At 33.8% G+C, this 20,095-nt stretch overlaps 1 protein-coding gene across 4 annotated transcripts in view; it reads right to left on the bottom strand.

Moving 5' to 3' along the window:
- Window positions 1–20,095, bottom strand: part of LOC144965707 (xaa-Pro aminopeptidase 1-like) — a 24,382-nt gene extending 4,287 nt beyond the window's left edge. The window contains exons 1-20 of one of the 4 annotated variants that reach the window (XM_078901313.1): window positions 19,996–20,095; window positions 19,107–19,243; window positions 18,736–18,799; window positions 16,678–16,782; window positions 15,367–15,398; window positions 15,008–15,059; window positions 13,739–13,882; window positions 13,073–13,168; window positions 9,473–9,554; window positions 8,305–8,437; window positions 7,977–8,021; window positions 6,720–6,806; window positions 6,153–6,203; window positions 5,346–5,404; window positions 4,225–4,302; window positions 3,162–3,233; window positions 2,507–2,567; window positions 1,580–1,649; window positions 934–1,038; window positions 636–707 (exon numbers count right to left, since the gene is read on the bottom strand). In XM_078901313.1, the coding sequence (XP_078757439.1) occupies window positions 636–707; window positions 934–1,038; window positions 1,580–1,649; window positions 2,507–2,567; window positions 3,162–3,233; window positions 4,225–4,302; window positions 5,346–5,404; window positions 6,153–6,203; window positions 6,720–6,806; window positions 7,977–8,021; window positions 8,305–8,437; window positions 9,473–9,554; window positions 13,073–13,168; window positions 13,739–13,882; window positions 15,008–15,059; window positions 15,367–15,398; window positions 16,678–16,782; window positions 18,736–18,799; window positions 19,107–19,223 (1,525 nt within the window). In that variant the 5' untranslated portion in view covers window positions 19,224–19,243; window positions 19,996–20,095. Of the gene's footprint in view, window positions 1–635; window positions 708–933; window positions 1,039–1,579; window positions 1,650–2,506; window positions 2,568–3,161; window positions 3,234–4,224; window positions 4,303–5,345; window positions 5,405–6,152; window positions 6,204–6,719; window positions 6,807–7,976; window positions 8,022–8,304; window positions 8,438–9,472; window positions 9,555–13,072; window positions 13,169–13,738; window positions 13,883–15,007; window positions 15,060–15,366; window positions 15,399–16,677; window positions 16,783–18,735; window positions 18,800–19,106; window positions 19,244–19,540; window positions 19,780–19,806 lie in introns of those variants that run through there. The other 3 variants (XM_078901314.1, XM_078901315.1, XM_078901312.1) reach the window with 3 other exon arrangements.

Raw genomic sequence — 20,095 nt, 5'->3', positions numbered from 1 at the left:
AATAAAAACCAACTCAGCAACATACTGTTTTTAAACTTTCCAGAATTTATATAGGTTCCTTCAGAATTTCAATTACAAAATAAATAAAGGTTTTGGGTGGGGGCAGTTGTCACTTTCTAATTTTTAAAAAGAGGTCGTCCTGCCCCTCCCCCCTCCCCACTTTTTAACAATTGCCTATTACTATTAAAATCTGATTCTGTCAAAAAGACTGAATTCCAGCCATTAAGGAGGACAAAATCAATTGTTTTGGAAAGGGTATTATGCTTTGCTCCTCTAGGCTCTATGCATATAAAAATTGTCCATACCTTTTTTCCACCAACAGACCGTTAAATGTTATTGTTCCGTTATCTTCTGGACCTGGACTTTATGACCTCTTTGACAAGTTTGTTCTTCAAATATACAGAGTGACTCATTTAAACTGAGTATAATCACCAATATCCTAGCAGGATCTTGTTTAAAGTTACTTTTGAGAGAAAAACATGTGGAAATACAACTTACTATCCAAAGTCATCTCCCTGTATCAAAGATATGCATTGATAACAGTTTTGTAAGCATATCGAGATAAGTCTTGGGGTTCCAATGTACAGATAAGAATTTACACAGGAAAACCATAAAACTGTTGCAAATTGACATACCATTGGAGACGACCATGTTTTCTTCTAAAGGTACTTCTGATACGTTTACTTTGTAACTGATACCACAAGGACCTGGGGAATAAGAAAAAAGATTTATATGTTATTTTCTATTAGTAAGCCATAAAATCAACAAGAACAAACAAGCAGTGAGAAATAAGGACTAAGTTTATGACTAGACCCCAGGTATTTCAGTTGTGGATTGCCTTATCCATCTTGCCCCCCATTACTAGAAATAAAACTATCCTGCTTTATCAATTAAAAAAAAAGATAAACACATAAGACTGAGTGCAAATATTACCTTCGTGGACATTGAGAAAAGCCCCAACCCCGTGACCAGTTCCGTGTTGGTAGTCTAGTCCTGCCTTCCAGAGGAAAGAACGAGCAAGAGTGTCCAATCTGTGACCTGACATATAAATATACTGGTTACCCCTGAGACACACACATGTGAGGGCTTAATCAATAAGAGTCTTTATTTTATGATTAACGGTTAAATGAGGAGAAAAATGTGGATGCACACATTCAAATGTATATAGTTTAATGTAGAGTAATTAGACAATTGATACAGGTCCAGTATCCATTCACAATGAAGATCTGTAAGTGTAAGTGACAAAATTGTGTGGAAATTATTCATAGAGTGTATGATGATGAAAGGAGTAAAAAGATTGTGGCAATACTGTCTGAAATCCGACAATAGTTGGGCAATTTGCAGGTTTGACAAAGTTCAGTGATGAGAGTATGCAATCAGCTCTACAGAAACCAAGCCTTAACTTTGTAGGACTACTTTTTACATAAAAAACTAAATCATGCAAATAGATACTCTTTACAACTTAAATAAATAGATAGTTGTTTGAATTGAAACAATAAACAAAAATTGACATCTTTGTGGCTCAACAGAAAATTGCTGATCTCTAAAACTAATTATGTGCAGAAGGACAATCAAATACCTTTGACTCCATTTGGAAATACAGCAGTTGCTAAGTTGATGTGGCCTTTTAATACTCTTGTGAAACATTCCTGAAATCAAATAACAAATTACGTAAAAGACTTTACAATGGAGAAACAAAAGTGTGATATCAAACTCCAGCATGATTTTAAATCCCTATTTTTTTTAAATCATAAGAGAATGATTGATCAAATATTGGGAATTCTGATAACTCAGTTGGTAGAGTCAAGTCTCGTGGTCAAAGGGACTGCAGTAGCTCAGTGGTTTGGTCTTTGCTTCATACATGAAAGGTACCTAGTTCAACTAACTGCTGCACTGTGTGGCCATAACTCACTTTGAGCGATGCACTGAGTTATTCCAGTCTTCCCTTCATGTCTCTGATAGATTACTCTTTTTTTCAAATTAATGATCAAATCAACTTGAAATATCAGTATATATGATTGTATGATTGTCAAATTTACAAGTTATTTACAACAGGTCAGCAAGGCAGCTGAATTTTTGAGGAAAAACAAAAAGAACAATTAATTTTATCACAGTAAAAGCCTGGTCACGTCCAAAAGATAATGATGAATTAGTTTGATTGAACATGAAATGTACTATTTAAAAAAGTAAAATAAGAATTTGATTCAGAGCAGATAATTTATTTTTTTTGAGTTATAACTTATCTAAAACAACCTGTACTCGATTAAATTCGATTCTTGCTTTTAGGTGGATTTAATCTGGAAGAAATTTACATTTCTCATTTCAAAACCTACAATAAACTGTGAAAAAGACAAATGTGAATTGAGGAAAACAAAAACAAAAAACTTAACTTTCCATTACTTTGAATAAAGTAAGGAAATCATGAGTTTTTGTAACTCAAAAATATATTGCTTAAATTAGTGGCAGACAGTATATATCAAATAAAATTATTAAACATGGAACCAACCTGTTCATATTTGGAAGGTGTACCAGGGTGAATTGTTCTTGTCGTGTCAGTGGTCCCATCTCTGCAAAAAGTCAATGGTATGAACCAAGAACCAATGAGTCAAGTGGCAAAGCGTTATCAAAGCAAATGCTCCAGCAGGTTAAAATTACACATTATTCAGTTAAAAAGTAATGCACAAAAATGAATATAAGAGCTTCCAAACAGAACAAAATACCAAATACCAGAGAATTTGTGAATTACATAGACCTGGAAGTCTTACAATGGAACAACAGGAGTTAACATGCAGTGAAATTTTGTATTCTAGTTAAATCATTCGTAATCATGGTAAATTTTTAAAGACAATTTAATTGAAAAATTACAAATATTGTGTATAGTAAATGCTGTATAATAGTTAAAGATCTGAACAAGTGTGTATGAAAGGTGCCAGACAAAGCAAGAAAGAAATATACAAGAAAAAAACCATCCCAAAAAATCAGTCTACCCTCGACTGGGTACACACTTGTTCAAATCTTTATCTTACACCGGTGCCTGCTTCCTTGTTTCTTAACTTGCTGTTCAATAGTTGCAAGTCTGTACAATGCCAAATGATTATTGACAGGTTGGTAGTTCAAATAAGAATTGAAATTGATAGTGTAAATACTGATATAACACTCACCTGTATTGAGCTCCAGAATCAACAAGATAAATCTGGTCAGGGGCTACAGACATGTCAGATTCTTTGGTAGGTCTGATTTAATCACATTAAAAAAAAAAATAAAAAAATAAAAAATAAAGAAACATACAAAATTAAAATAATGTTTTTATCATTTGTTCTAATTAAGGCCGTAAAAACAACACAGTTATATTATCCTATACCACTTACTTCAAATACAGAACACTTGTAAAAAGTTCTGGTATAGTCCAGCAATATCGCCACTGATTTTACTTACTATTGTAAGTAATATTTGGTCTTTTAAATGATAATATATAAAATATATTAAAATATATGCCATGTTATATATTTCCTATGTTATAAAATATCTAGTGGTTTTGGGATATTTCATGATTTTAGCATATATGATAGCATGTAAAATCCTTCAATTCTATGCAGTGAGTCAATACTTTTTTGCTGATATGGTCGTATGTAAAACTTGTCACTTACGATGATAAAAGAAAGCAATGGCAATATTGTCTTTTTATTTTTCATGCTTTTATGAGATTTGCGTCAATAAAGACTTTGCCTCAAAATTTCTTCAAATTTCAGAAGATGGATTTAGACTTATCACAGCTAATATATCAGGTGAACAAAACAATAGAAGTTCAAAATTAAAAGGTCGAAACATTGACAGCTAATAATTTTTATGGTTTTCAATTATATATAGACAAGCAATATTGTATAACAATGATGTATAAAATTTTCATTAGGATATTTATCAAAATGTAATATTCATTATTATTGACCCGATAGCTCAACTTAGAGAGCACTTACTTCAGATGCAAAGGAACAGAGTTCGATCCTGGGTAAAATCGGTATTTTGTTTTGACCCCCTATCGACCTAGTTTGATTGGGTAGTGGGTCTGTTAGATCTGGAGGAAAGTACTTTGCGATGGACTAGCATCCTATTCAAAGGGTAGCAAACAATTGCTATTGTCCACTTCACACTCACTCATATAGAGCATTGGCACCGTTGTACCAAAAAATTATTTCAAACATATGACAAATAATGCAGGCTACATACTTGTAGTGAATGATGGCACCATGTGCTCCTGTGCTGGAAATTGTGTCAAAACTCAAAGATACAAAATCCTTTTGCTGGCTGCAAAAGAAAAAATATGATAAAATAAACCATTTTGGAAAAACATAAATTTAGTCAGGGATGATCATTGAACTACCAACGGCTAACGGGTGGACCCAAATCTTGATTCTTTAGATTAACAATAAAAAAATTGAAAATAGAAAGAACAAAAATATCTAATATATAAATATAGATAACCCGTGAAAAAAAAATCAAAATAAACTTCAAAAAAGCAAAAAGTCAACGTACATTATCTTATCATTGGAATTTGACCCATAACACACTCATTCATCTTCCAAACAACTCGTGAATCTCAAACTGGTAATGGGATCATTAAGACATAATAAAGGCCTCGTTCCCAAAGCCCATTTTCAAGAATTTAAATTTTAATACTGTGGAATAACATTATTTTATGAAGAATGCTGAAATGAAAAAACCACAATGTTATATATGATGTGTAAACAGTAAATCATAAAGAATATTAGTCTTTCAGAGACTCAAGTAATCCCATAGACCCAAAATTTATCCACATTCACTAGAACGGAATCTACTATTAATTGTTAACATTTCAAAAGGATACATGTCTTTAGTAAAATAGTTACTCTCAGATTTTACTCAATGACGAAGCTGTTTTATACCCCCTGAGCAGATCAGAAGAAAAAAAGGCTATGTGGCCTTGTGGTATGACACTCACTTTCAGATCGGAAGGCCCTGGGTTCGAGCCTCATTCGGTGCATAGTTGAGTCCTTGGAAAAGGCTCTTTACTCATATTCTCTCACCATATTCAGGTGTAAAATATGTACCTGGCCGTTAACAGCGTTATCTCTGTCCCGAAAAAAAAATTGTAATATCACCTAACAGGTGCCATGTCATGTCATTAAGTGTTGCTGTTGGCCAGGGACCTCTTGTAAAGTGCTTTGAGTATGTTTCGAGGATATTGTGTTATATGAAAAAGCTCAAACTCAAGTTAACTCTGCATAGGTTTTAATCCTCTCGGAATGAATTTGAGTTGAGTACTCCAAAAAATAAGTTACTGGGACAGTACATGTATTTATGTTAAATACCTTCTAAGATTTTCAACTTTGTCTGCAGCCATTATCTCTGTTAACATTCCCGTTGGTATCTGTGATTGGAAATAAAGACATATTCTAAATAACAAGTGTAGGGATGCTAGGGATGTTAGATAAAATTTATTGTTTGAATACAAGTAATGTCTTAATGTTTTGATCAGTCATAGATGTTATCACTCCTCTGTAAGATTATATGAAATTACAACATCCACCTTAATGTCTCTTGTTTTACAGAGGATAACAACTTATAAACAACAGTATGCCTTATTGGAACAGTATGTCAATTTTTGAATAAAAGTTAATACTGCTATTGAATAATTTTAAGCATTATTTTTTTCCTACAGCCGTTTCCAATTTAAGATATGATCTCCTTGACTCCAACCTTAATGCCAACCAACATAATCATCTATTTCTATTTTATATTGGATTTTTCTTCTACACCTATTTATTTTAAATACTTCTAACTTGCCATAGAAATATAAATTATAAATTTTACCATTTTTTTCATCTAAGCGAGGATGTGAAAATAAAATTTACCCATATTATATTTTCTCATTGTAAAATGTATTTTGTTTCTTTTCAAGAGTTTAATGGTACTGTGGACATGCCAAGTTGACATTAGCACTGGCCTCTTAAGCTTTTTGTGAAATCAGTTTAATTTTATTGATAATATTCATTCTAGTCCCTGAAAATATAGGGGAAAAAATTCTTCTAACTTTAAATTTTAAGCAAATCAAATTAAGAAAATGAAAACATGAAAAACATTCTTTGACAAATGAAGAAAATTTAAAAGAAACTTACCTGCTTTTCAAGCCACATGAGAAATTCACACATTGCAACACCATCTCTGACCTGCAGAATGAATGAAGAAGAATGAGAATGAAATTTAAAAATATTTAACCAGTCTTGTGAGCTGATACTTAAAGCTGCCAGCTATGCTCATTGTCTCAAGAGGCAACTGTAGGGTGATTTGAATTCACAAAAACTAAAATGTTGAAATAAGTCTTTCATAATAATAGGGTTTTCTTTACTTTGCTAAATGTGGGGAGTTTGTAATCAACATTTTAAAGAAAATACGGGATAAATACCTACACACAATCATAAAGAGAGGGAGGTGGAGAGGGAGCTAGGAAGGGGTTACACTATTCAAATAAGCTAAGAATCAATGTGTCCAAAATATAATAAGATCAAGCAAGGAACAATGTTCTTTAATTTTATATATATCTATTATAAATTCTTGGAAAAGGAGTGACATAATAATATTATTTATAATTTTCCACTCTATATACAACGTTATCAAACATCACTCGAAATATATTGATCCATGCAGTTTCTCAAAATAATGAATTGCTTGCTTAGCAAACTTACTTGGCAGTTTTCCATCCCTTTCAGCTCTGTATCATTCTTCACAGCTTTCATCGTGGCAACACATGATTGAGCCATCAACCTCTTAGCCTGTATAAGAAAAAGTTTTGTGATTAAGTTGACATCAAATAAATACAAAAATCATGATAAAAGTTCGTTAACAATTCTTCGTCATAAAATGACTCTGGGAAAAAAGGCATTGCATAAATATATCAATAATGAATGCAAATTGGATAATATCAACAGCAGTGTCATAAAAAAAATAAGAAAAGAACTATCTAAAAATAATGGGAAATAATCATTCTACATGCACTTTTCATTCCTGACACCCCAACAGACTGTTTTTTTAAATGTAAAATTCCAGTCTACATACTACTAGGTGAATATTCAATATTATTAACTTCACAAAGTCCCAGATTTGAGAGTTTTGCTATGATGAGGGACATTTTAATCAATTGATATTTGGAAGAGTTTTCTGACCAAAATTTTTAATCTGTGTTTTTCCAGAGTACGGCAGAATAATATCTATTGTTTTCCTGATAGGAAATTTGGTTCATAAGTTTAAACCGACAATTAGATTAATAAAATTAAGCAAGTTGTTACTACAATTGTAAACGGAATGATATAAAGACAAACAACACCAGCTACAGATGTATTGGTGTTCAAAAACTGTTTTAATACTTTCAAGTGCTTGAAGCTTATTCTCAGAGTATAATAATTAAAATCAGTTAAAATGTGACTTACGACCTAAAAACGGTATTATGTCGAGTTGATTTATATGCTAAAAAATGAGTTTAGTGTAAAAAACATGAGACTTGAATTAAGTTTATATGTTAAATTGAGTAATGTAAATGTTGCTGCTCAAAGCTTTAAGAAATAAATAACAATGTGAAATGAATCTACGCTTCAATTTAATAAATTAAATTAGATAATGTGGAAGTTTCAGGTTTCCCCTTTATCAACAAAACAGGATGAATGAAACACTACAGACGAATGAGATAATATCGCAAATGTCCACATTATCTGTTTTCGTTTATTAAATTGAAGCTTACATTCATTTTCACATTGTTATTTATGTTAAATTGAGGAGAATAAACATAATTTCTGACTGTAACAGAGGCTGAAATTTCACATTTTTGGTCATTTTGATTTTAAAATAGCCCTTTGGCATCTGGTCCACCCTGTTACATTAATAATAATTTTTATTTAAATAATTTTTTAACAATGCTTTATGTTTTTTATTCGATATTTCTTTTTTACCTTAGGGACCAGGTTGCAAATTTCAAAGCTTGACTTGTCATTCACCTGAAAATAGGCCATAAACCCAAAAAAGTTAATTATTTCCAAAAATAACATTATAAGTCTACAAAAAGAAATGTTTGTTGAGCTTAAATCATTCAATTTACTTCAGCTCTAAAATACAATAGGGGAATAAAATCTCTTAATAATAACAGTAACACATATACACATGTGCTTAAAAAGGCGTCATAGTTCCTGAAATTCTATGCATTAGATCTTAAAGTAAATGAGAAAATTATAAAATTAAAAAAAAAACAGTAACTTTCAGGAGAGACAAAGTCAAACGCACCCAAATTTTCTTTACGTCTTGATTATCAGCCAAGTCTGTCAAGAACTTGAGAGCATCTTCATAAGGATGGATGTCCACTCCTTCTAGATGCTTCTTGATTTGAGAATCCACTTTCTTCTCATCGATAAACAAGCTTTGGAAAAAAAATCAATAATATCAAATTACTCTGAAAAAAAAAAGTAACAATACCTGCTAAGCATCGTGTCTCATCTTGCATGTTAAGTGTTGCTGTCGGCTTAGAACCCCTTGTAAAGCCTTTTCTTTGTATGTTTTGTTTTTAAAGGTTTTACTGCACTTGCAACAATTTTAGGTCATTTCAACACCAGTCTAAAGGAAGTAAATTGTATAGTCAAAAATTTTAGATCTACAATTAAAAGCACCTAAGAAGTTCAAATAGGTTTGATGTTGATTCCAAGCACAAACTATGATGCAGTTACTTTGAGATCACCGAAAAGTCACATCAAGACATAAGCAAAGGAATACATTCAATTGTTTACAAAATATATTCAAAACAAAACAAAAGTAAACAACAGAGAGATGATTTATAAGAGAAAAAAAATATTATCTCCTAAAACTAAAGCATTTGATAGTTTCCATCTCAGAAATAACTCCAGCTGGGACCTGGACAAAACCAAGTAGTCCCATTCCAAGACAAAAACAGAGCACAACTCCGAAAAGGAAAACAGATAAAAAGACTAACCCCATCAATGTGCATTAGTTACATATTCCCTATCATAATTGTGGTAAGAAACATCAACATGAATAACATGAATACATAATGTGGATTTCCGCAGATTTATCATGCTCAATGAGGTTCACATAGTTTCATTTATTCCCACGGCTGGCCAGATGGAACCATATTTCCATATCATACAGTACCAGTCACCTGTTAGGCATCCTTTTTGTACTAACATTCATACAATATTCGTCACTGCTTAAAGCCAGGTACAAATTCACACTTCGAGTTGAGTGGGGTAATGTGTGTTCGGTGCCTTACTGATTACATAATGTAATGACCAGAATTTTCCACAATCACTGCCACTCATCCAGCCACTGACCATGGTTAACATTGCTTGACTTTTGTGGAGATTGGTGCTCTATAATTGTTATTATTATTATTATCATTATTACTATTATTGGCAAGTATCATCATAAGTGCAATACTTACTGTGACCCACTCTTTGTGACAACAGCATAAGAGTAAAAGACCGGATTATATATTATGTCTGATCCTCGCAGGTTGTAAAGCCCTGTGAATTACAAACAAAAAACGTTTATCCATAACACAAAAGAAGAGAAGAAAGCGTTTGTTTGTTTTTGTTTTTAAGGGTTTTTACAGGGCTTGCAACACATTAAGGTCATATCAGCGCCAGTAAAAAGGAAGAAAATGGGATAGTAATAAGTTCTAGAAATACAATTAAAGCACTCAAGAAAGGGTAAGACAAGATGGAATTGGTTCAGATAGGAAACAGATGTAGATTCCAAGAGAAAACCACCAATGTACTTAGTTTGAGATCATGTACTTAGTTTGAGATCACCTAAAAGTCTCATCCATACACAAGCACAGGTCCCCACTAAGAGGAATACACTCAAATGTTTACAAATCATAAATAATATGTAAACAAAACATAATACAATACAAAACAGAGAGATGATTTACAAGGAAAACAATATCATCTCCCAAAATTAACTATACATTTAACTGTTTCCCTCTCAGCCAGGGTATCTGGCCAGGGTCAGGACAAAACTAAGTACTCTCATTCCACGACAAAGACATAAAGCAAGTTGGAAAACAAATAAAGCGGGACAGAAGAAAGTGTGATAAAGTGACAATTTGCAAAAGAAGAAGAAGAAGAAGAAGAAGAAGAAGAAGAAGAAGAAGAAGAAGAAGAAGAAGAAGAAGAAGAAGAAGAAGAAGAAGAAGAAGAAGAAGAAGAAGAAGAAGAAGAAGAAGAAGAAGAAGAAGAATAAGAAGAAGAAGAAGAAGAAGAAGAAGAAGAAGAAGAAGAAGAAGAAGAAGAAGAAGAAGAAGAAGAAGAAGAAGAAGAAGAAGAAGAAGAAGAAGAAAACTCCAAATTCAATCAAAGCTTCTTTTGGGTTTTTTTTTTTTTAAACAAATAAGAATCAAGTTACTCCTACTCAAATATTCACATCTCCAAGCCCTTTTCTATCTCACAACACTGCTACTAGCCAGGTACCCATTTTACACCTGAGTGAGGTGAGAAAAAGAAGCCTCACTCCAGAGACGCCAACTTTAAATTTGGCTCACAGGAGTTTCAGACACCACTCGTAGGAATTGCAATGCCGAAAGAGGAATTTCCAAACACAAGAAAAAGAAATTGGAATGGTATTTGGCATTGTGTTTACATATTGTATAGTTCTAAATAGATAACTGATTAGAATTATATTATGATACATAAACACATTGCTAAATACAATCCCAAAGTTTCCTTATTTTAAGTGAAGTAAAGCACCAAAACCCAATGGTAGAAATTGTAGTACTGGTGGTAGTGAGGATGATGTGGTGTTAGTGGTTGTTGTTGTAGTAGTAGTGGTAGTGATGATGATATGGTGGTGGTGGTTGAAGTAGTAGTGGTAGTGATGATGATGTGGTGGTGGTGGTTGTAGTAGTAGTGGTAGTGATGATGATTGATGTGGTGGTTGTTGTAGTAGTAGTGGTAGTGATCATGATGTTGTAGTGGTGGTTGTAGTAGTAGTAGTAGTAGTAGTAGTAGTAGTAGTAGTAGTGGTTGTAGCAGCAGTAGTATAGTAGTAGTAGTAGTGGTTGTAGCAGTAGTAGTATAGTAGTAGTAGTGGTAGTGATGACGATGTGGTTGTGGTAGTTGTAGTAGTAGTGTTAGTGATGATGATGTGGTGGTGGTGGTGGTAGTAGCAGTGGTAGTGATGATGATGTGGTGGTGGTGGTTGTAGTAGTAGTAGTAGTAGTAGTAGTAGTAGTAGTAGTAGTAGTAGTAGTAGTAGTAGCAGCAGTAGTATAGTAGTTGTAGTAGTGGTTGTAGCAGTAGTAGTATAGTAGTAGTAGTGGTAGTGATGACGATGTGGTTGTGGTAGTTGTAGTAGCAGTGGTAGTGATGATGATGTGGTGGTGGTGGTTGTAGTAGTAGTGGTGGTAGTGATGAAGATGAGGTGCTGGTGGTGCTTGTAGTTGTAGTGGTAGTGATGATGATGATGTGGTGGTGGTTGTAGTAGTGATGGTAGTGATGATGGTGATGTGGTGGTGGTTGTAGTAGTATTAGAGGTAGTGATGATGATGTGGTTATGGTGGTTGTAGTAGTAGTGGTAATGATGATGTGGTGGTGGTGGGTGTAGTAGTAGTGGTAATGATGATGATGTGGTTGTGGTGGTGGTGGTTGTAGTAGTAGTAGTGGTAGTGATGATGTGGTGGTGGTGGTGGTTGTAGTAGTTGTGGTAATGATGATTGTAGTAGTAGTGGTAGTTGCAGTGATGATGATGTGGTGGTGGTGGTTGCAGTAGTAATGGTAGTGATGATGTGGTGGTGGTGGTGGTTGTAGTATAAGTGATAATGATGATGTGGTGGAGGTGGTTGTAGTATTAGTGGTATGATGATGTGGTGGTGGTGGTGCTTGTAGTAGTAGTGGTAATGATGATGTGGTGGTGATGGTGGTTGTAGTAATATTAGAGGTAGTGATGATGATGTGGTGATGGTGGTTGTAGTAGTAGTGGTTATGATGATGTGGTGGTGGTGGTTGTAGTAGTAGTGGTAATGATGATGATGTGGTGATGGTGGTTGTAGTAGTAGTAGTGGTAGTGATGATGTGGTGGTGGTGGTTGTAGTAGTTGTGGTAATGATGATGATGATGTGGTAGTGGTGGTTGTAGTAGTAGTGGTAGTTGCAGTGATGATGATGTGGTGGTGGTGGTTGCAGTAGTAATGGTAGTGATGATGTGGTGGTGGTGGTGGTTGTAGTATAAGTGATAATGATGTGGTGGAGGTGGTTGTAGTAGTAGTGGTAGTGATGATGTGGTGGTGGCGGTGGTTGTAGTAGTAGTGGTAATGACGATGTAGTGGTGGTGGGGATGGGTGTAGTAATAGTGGTAGTGATGATGTGTTATTGGTAGTTGTAGTGGTAGGTGATGTTGCAGTGATGATGTGGTGGTGGTGGTTGCAATAGTAGTAGTGATGACTATGTGGTTGTTGTGGTTGTAGTAGTGGTGGTAGTGATAATGTGGTGTCGTGGTTGTAGTAGTAGTGGTAGTTGTAGTAGTAGTGGTAGTGATGATGATGGTAGCTGTGGTAGTGGTAGTAATGATGATGTGGTGGTGGTGGTGGTTGCAGTAGTAGTTGTGGTACTGATGATAATGTGGTGGCGGTGGTGGTTGTAGTAGTAGTGGTAGTGATGATGATGTGGTGGTGGTTGCAGTAGTAGTGGTAGTGAGATGGTTGTAATACTGGTGGCAATGATGATGTGGTGGTTGGAAGGTGGGGGGGTATCCTTGGAACAAATTGACCTCACCGGAATTTGACGGAAGTTGCCCGGAGCCCGGAATTTTTTGCTCCAGACCGGAGTTTTTTCCGGTGAAACCGGAGTTTTGGCATCACTGCTCACTCTTAACACAACTTTATGCCGGCCTCCTTCCTCTCTTAACCCTACAGTGGGAATCGAACAATCAATTTACAAGCTGAATGTAATACCAATAGACCACGAAGCTGCGTGTAACCTCGATCTCATACCAGATTCTCAACATTTTAAAGTAAATATAAATCAAATTGAATTTGAGATACATACATGCTATTTCATCCAAAGCTGTGAAGACTGTTGCACAAACATGTTTTTCATTCATTTTATTCTGGACCTTTTGGACTTTTTCTTGCCATGAAACACCTGGAAAAGAAAGTATTTCACAACAAAATAAATGGTCTAACTTCAAAATCAGTCTGTATGAGTATGTGTGTTTTGCTTATTTTACCTCCTCACATTTACTCATTGGTGATTGGGTAGTTTGAGTTAATATAAGATCTAATTAATATGGGACAGTGTGGATCAGGGGTACCGAGTTCGATAACCCAGCGTTGTGCTGTGTGGTTTTGAGCAAGTCACCTCGTCCTAGTTCAATTTTCGGTGCCTTTATTTCAGTCTTCCCTTGGAATAGACCCTAGAGACAAATTTCCCCTATTGGATGAATAAAGGAATTTTTTTTTTTTTTTTTTTCTATCTGATTCTTTGTACAAGATGAATTGCCTTCTCAGAGGGTAGCAAATATATCCATCTCGAATTAACAACAGTTCCATTGGTCTTATGTTTTTATAACTCACTTTTTTTTTTTAATGTTGTTGTTCTTAAATATATTGTGCTCCTAAAAATATAAAATCTTTTTAATAGTCTCTTTACAGAATTGAATACAAATAAATCTTCTAGGACATTTTGATTATCGAAACCCTCTTCTCGACTCACCAGCTTCAGAAAGGCCTTGAATCAGGATACCGTTACAAGGCCTACTTGGTCTGTCATCCCACACTAGGTCGATGAGGTTGTCACCAACTCCAACTAACTGAAATCCATTAGACTTCAATTCTTTCTCAAGGGATTTCCAATTACCTGAAAAATAAAGTTATCAATAACCTCTCTTCAAAAATGCCCTTGATAGGGAACTTTTTACTTTAAAATACATATATGACTAAGCATTCATAATATCAATAATAAGTATGGCTGTTCTTTATGTTTTTTGGTTTGTTTTCCTCTGATATTCTTCGGTGGTTTTAAAATAAAATATTTCTTCTATGCTTTTATCAGTTTCTCTCTTTTTAATATTTTTATCTCAAAGAATATGCAATTTGTAATGTCCAATATATTGTTACTTATTTTTTAAGGGCATTAAAGGAACACTTGGTCCATTTTAAAGCCCTATTGCTGATGTGATAATGAAATATTTTTTTTTAAAACAACCAAATTACAAAATGCTAAATAAAGGTAATAAAAACTTATACAGAACAGTAGCGGAAGTGAGGTAAGAAAAATGTACTTTAATATTTACAGAAAAGGGAAGGTTTTTTTTGTGTGAGGCTATGTGGTCTTGTGGTATGACACTCGCTTTCGGATCGGAGGGTCCTGGGTTCGAGCCTCGCCAGATGCATAGTTGAGTCCTTGGCTCTTTATTTACATTCTCTCACCATACTCAGGTATAAAATGAGTACCTGGCAGTGAACAGTGTTGTCTCTGTCAAGAAAAATTGTAATATGGCCTAACAGGCGTCATGTCCCGTCCTAAATGTTAAGTATTGCTGTTGGCCAGGGACCCCTTTTAACGCGCTTTGAGCACGTTTAGTGGATGTGCAATATAAAATCTCAATTTTTTTTTTTTTTTTTTTTGTTTCAATATTTAGAAAGCTCCTAAAATGTTTCCTTTAGAAGAGCAAAGATTAGATGATGATCCACTCAATTTTATCAAAAACAAAATGCTGCTGCACATCATCAAAGGAGAGAACCCCCCCCCCCCCCACCCCCACCTCCTACCAAAAAAAAAACCCCCATACATTATGACGCCTCATCTCATTAAAAAAAAAAATTTAAATATCTGTTCAACATTTTGGAAATTGCATAGATATATATATATATATATATATATATATATATATATATATATATATATATATATATATATATATATATATACAAATAAAAATAAAAAATTAATTAAATAAATACATGAAAGAATAAAACTCACTATAAGCCAATACAGAAGGGTCACAGCCAACAGTTCCTCCAACAGGCAATGTCTACAAGACCCAAGTATAAGAAAATTAAATAATCGAAAAACGTCTAAACAAGGTTAATTTGCATACAAATAGCTTTTAATGTCAATATCAATATTTTTTTAATTATTACTAAATGTTATTATGACAGCCACGAATAAGTGATGTATACCACGATATTTACTAGTCATTTATGTTATCAAATGTTTAAAAAATGATAATTGTTTTTATTCATCATGGTTCAAAATAAAATATTGTTAACTTAATAAGGCTTAGTACATTATAATAAGAATTTTTTTTTAAATATATAAATTATAAATAAATAATTTACCTCTGATAACCATTTGGCTTGTGTGGGGTTGTCTGGATTAAATTAAAAAAATAATGTGATAAAAATACATGATACTTTGTGTGCTGGCTAGGAAATAATACCAAATGTCGCTGAACCTAGTTTCAAACTGGAGGGTGGAAAAGGTAAAAATGGCATTCTGTGGCCAATGTCAGATTTATTTAGAAAAACAATAGATTTACCTTTCATTTCCCAAAAGCATTCTTTTGTATGCTGTGTCTTTATACTTTAAAATATTTTTAATGGGGCAAGTAGAGGAGATATTGCTTCGAAATCTGTTTAAAATTTGACAAAAATTTTTTTTTTTTTTTTTCTGATCTAATTTGACTCATGATTTACCATAAAAAGTTTTTGCATGCTTGGCAATATTATATTTAGTGTTATCTCCCCTACCCTGTTAGCTGTTGTGAGTATGAATACTTCTTTATAAATGATTTCATGTTGATTATTCTCATTTTTATGTTGTCTACACTAAATTATGTTGTTTTAACTTTAAAGCTAATTTTCTCAAAATAACGTTTTTGTACCCAGCCACCTTTAACTAACCATATCTCAAAAACCAGTGAAGGTGTTGACAAAATTTGAAGATCATTACAACCAGGGATGAAAGTAGATTGAAGAAATAACATAAACTCAAATGGCATGTAATCCTAGGCCAACACACATTTAATTCATTTAACTCATGTTATATCATCATTCTGTTTTTCACAACCTGCAGGAAAATCCAAACAAATTTGTGAAGTATTCCAGTCATTTTTAAAGTACTATGGGATTTCAATATAAGTGGACTTGTATATCTTAAATTCACTTATTCCATTTATATGACCCACTGTCTCAAAACTGTATTATGTCGAGATGTATCAGACCCCGAAAAGTAAATTTAGAAATTACAATGAGTGATACAAACTTTCGAATATTTGCAATCCAAGAATTGTATACATTCTCCACTATACCGAACAGAAATTAACCCGAAGATTCAATTTCCAGCATCTAACTAATTTTGATATATTGTTGTTAAGAGACAGTAGTTCAGATATTTGAAAACAATTAAAAACCGTATCTGAATTTTTCCAAATAATTTGGTTGGAAAATTCACCATCTCAAACAATCGGAATATTTTTTTTTTTTAATTTCAAAAATCTGTCAATCCTGTCAAAAGGCTTGTTATTATGTCTGCCAGTTGCTACACTGCTAGATAAAGCATAAAAAAATCTTGCAACATGGCTACCATTATGGCCCAAAAATGTGTCAAAAAGGTAAGTACTTAAGTTGCATATCATTAACTATTCATACCCTCTTTAACAAGTTCCCAATTCTCATCAAGCTGCTCCTCAGCCTGCTGGTAGTAACGCCCATCTGTCCATAATGCTGCCTTGTTGGCTGTTACTATAGCTGTCCCTGTAAAGCCAAGAAATCCAAGTTGAAATTACCAACAATAGAAAAATTTAAGTTATACAAATATAAGTTTAATAGTCATACAGACTATGCAGACAGGGTATCAGGGTTTGAATATTCTTCCATTTAACCCTCTCGTGTTCAGATTCTTTTTGGGGGAGTAGATAATGAGTTCCCTATATGGCCATGTCAATCATGTAGACATCCTTTGATGATATAAGCCTTCTCTTTGATATCTGCAGTCGCCTTTTCGTTTTCTATGGTCACTCATGGCTAAACTCCGCCCAGAAACGATTTCATAGGTCCGTCCATCACCAAATTTCAAACTTTTGTTCTCGTGAGTTCTTAAGTTTTTTGACCAAAGAACGATTGGCTACTGAGCATCTTGACCCTTCAACGGTTGGTCATTCTGGCAGCTCACGTATCAACAGCCGTTAACAATGAATTGAATCATCGTTGAGGCAGTGGAAGACGGCCATGGAATAGTTGCGTCACAATCGCCACGTTGATGAATATATTATCCAGGCATGGTCGATAGGTAAAAAAGCCAAATTATGTTCAAGTTACATTTGAAACAAACAAAGTATATCACTGATCTCGTCTCTTTGAGATGTAAAGAATGATATAAAAATCAAGAAAATCGGCCGATAAATAAAAAAGTTGCTAAAAAAAGCTAAAATAAACGAAAGCAATTTTTAAAATCAAATTTATTCGTAAAACAGTTGGTTTTCAACCGATTTTTATGAAACAAAGACAAATGTACTTCTTTTTTTCAAGCTGATTTCAGCAATGTGACTTTCAAATTCCTCAGAATTATATTTTTTACTTTTAGCTTTTAGGCCTACCCAATAAGGTGTTATGTTCCTTGCATAACAATAGCGTAATACATCGACGGGGAGAAGCGTCTTTGTTTCGGCCAGCTGGATAGATAGCCTGTGATTGGTCCAAGACTTTGAGACGCTTGATTCACAAATCTACATGACTGGACGGTGGCGGTCTATCAAAGAGGTGTAACAAATTTATTTACCGACTATTTTTCTTGGTGCTAAAATTACAAAGTAATAATTTCGCATCAGAAAAAATAACTCTGAAGTTCCTATCTCTTTATTACAATAAAATTGATACCTTGAATGACAAAATCGACCCACAAATAAGGGAGTTATAAATTATTCATAATATTTTTTAAAGTTTACAATTATTGTCTTCAAAGTCATTATTTTTCATCACCAAAGTCGTAATTTTTTACCGATTTTTACCAAACAAAGTGCAATGTCAATGATTTTCACCAGCAAATAAAATAGGATCCAAATCGCAATTTCTGAAACATATTTTCTTTTCTGTCTGCAAATTTATAAAAATCAAAGCTGAAAACACCCTGCGGCAGTGACAGGGCCTGTCATTTCCTTCACAACGATTGGATTTTACTTACTGAGGCCAGTCTTGACTACCCCGCCCATGAATATTATGCCGTTGTCGGTTTTTGTCAGGTTGAATCTTAAAGAGTTAATATGTTCACAGTCATCTTTACACAATTTTTTTTTTACCAAATACCTTCTGTTTATAGATCACCATACCTACCCTTATCAAACTTCTGAGCCATGTTGACACCTTTAGAGATGCACAACAGACTATCAGGAAAATACCATAATTCATATAATTTTTGGATAAGTAATATCAACAGTTGCTCTGTCTGACTGAGTCAGTAGATTTAAAATGGAGAAGAAATTTGAAATTGCCAATTTTTATTGGAAACCTAATTCAAATTCAAGAATGGGCCGAATCAACAACAAAATTAAGGAATATCTGAAATTTATACAATTCATGAATGCTTCGATGCTGATCTAATAAGTTCCGATGAAAAATAATATATATCCAGCATACAGAAATGTTCTTTAACTTTTGATGGATTATAAACTCATCGCGTAGACCATATGATAATAAATGACATAATAATACCTGCTGATCCTGTAAAACCAGAGACAAGAGCTCTCCGATTGTCACAATCTGCCACATACTCACTCTGCAATGAAAAATCAAAACATTTGTTAACAAGCTGCCACATGACAAACAAGACCTCATCCATGAAAATGTGGAATTTCAAAGATCTGATTTATCATTATAAATATAAATGTAAAGCAGATGGAATATATTGAAAAGCAAAAACAAAACCTTCTCAATAGTGGAGCATAACTTGTTAAATTTAAGGCTAAGGCAAGGGTTCATAACATATTGAAAAAAAAAAACAACTAAAACAAAACAAAAAATATTGTCAAATTGAATGGGGAATTATGGCATAATTTACATTCATTCACAGTGTGGCTTAATACCTGATGAGCATCTCCAGTCGGGACAATGTAAGCGTGCAATTTTTGTGGCACATACTTTGTGTTGATCATTAAGGCCCGAAGCCTTTCCAGAATTAAGCCAGTTCCATTTCTACTCATCTTGATTTCTCTAAATTAATCTGGGATAAGAAATACAGCAAAATTAAAGTTAAAGTTTTTTCTAGATGATACTATTGCCTCTATCAAAATGAGAGCAAAAATGCATCTAAATTCAGATTTTAAAAACAAAATAAGAATGCAAAATTGAAATGTTAAATTTTGCTCTAACCAGAAGATCAATAAAATACACTTTCAACTAAGATTAAAAAGATATTTTATCAAAATAGGCCTGCCTTTTTAATTGATTATTGACAAAATAAGCGAGCAAGATTTATATGGAAAGGGGCAGGCATGAATTTAAAGCGAGTGGAACATACTTCCTACAAAAATCCTAAAAATTAAAAACGCAGTCTACACTACTTCTTGTGATAGAAAGTATTCCAATTCGATTAAAGAACGGAAAGAAGGGTAGTCCCTAGATCTAGACGTCTAGATAGTTGCAAGCGAGCTGCAGGATTGAGGTAACAGTTCTGGGGGTAACATTCATTCTCAATATTAAATGACCCAGAACACCAACCACCTTTTCATAAAATCTCGTTTTCGAGAAAAATAAAAATTTCCACGAAATAGGGACGTGACGTACGGTTAAGTCGGGTGCTGACGCTTGACTGGAGTAGGAGAGTTTAGTGCCAGAACCAGAAATTGCGTTTTATTGACTATTGAAAGTGATCTTTCAATTGCAATAAAAATTATTTCTAGTCTACACAGTGTAAATAAACTTTAAAAATTACAAAGCAAAATATGTATTCAAAGGCGATAAAACCCAACCAACCGGCTTGTCGTCCTTTGAGGGCCGGTATGTAAATGTATCTAGATCTACGTAGCCTACGGGTCTAAATCAGGGTTGCCAGATTATTTTTCAACAAAATGCC

The sequence above is a fragment of the Berghia stephanieae genome, chromosome 2 (genome assembly GCF_034508935.2).
Source record: "Berghia stephanieae isolate SIO BIC M18660-M18661 chromosome 2, UCSD_Bste_1.3, whole genome shotgun sequence".
Classification (NCBI taxonomy): domain Eukaryota; kingdom Metazoa; phylum Mollusca; class Gastropoda; order Nudibranchia; family Aeolidiidae; genus Berghia; species Berghia stephanieae.
Note: the sequence above shows the minus strand (reverse complement) of the source record. Positions and strands in the feature narration are given on the sequence as shown.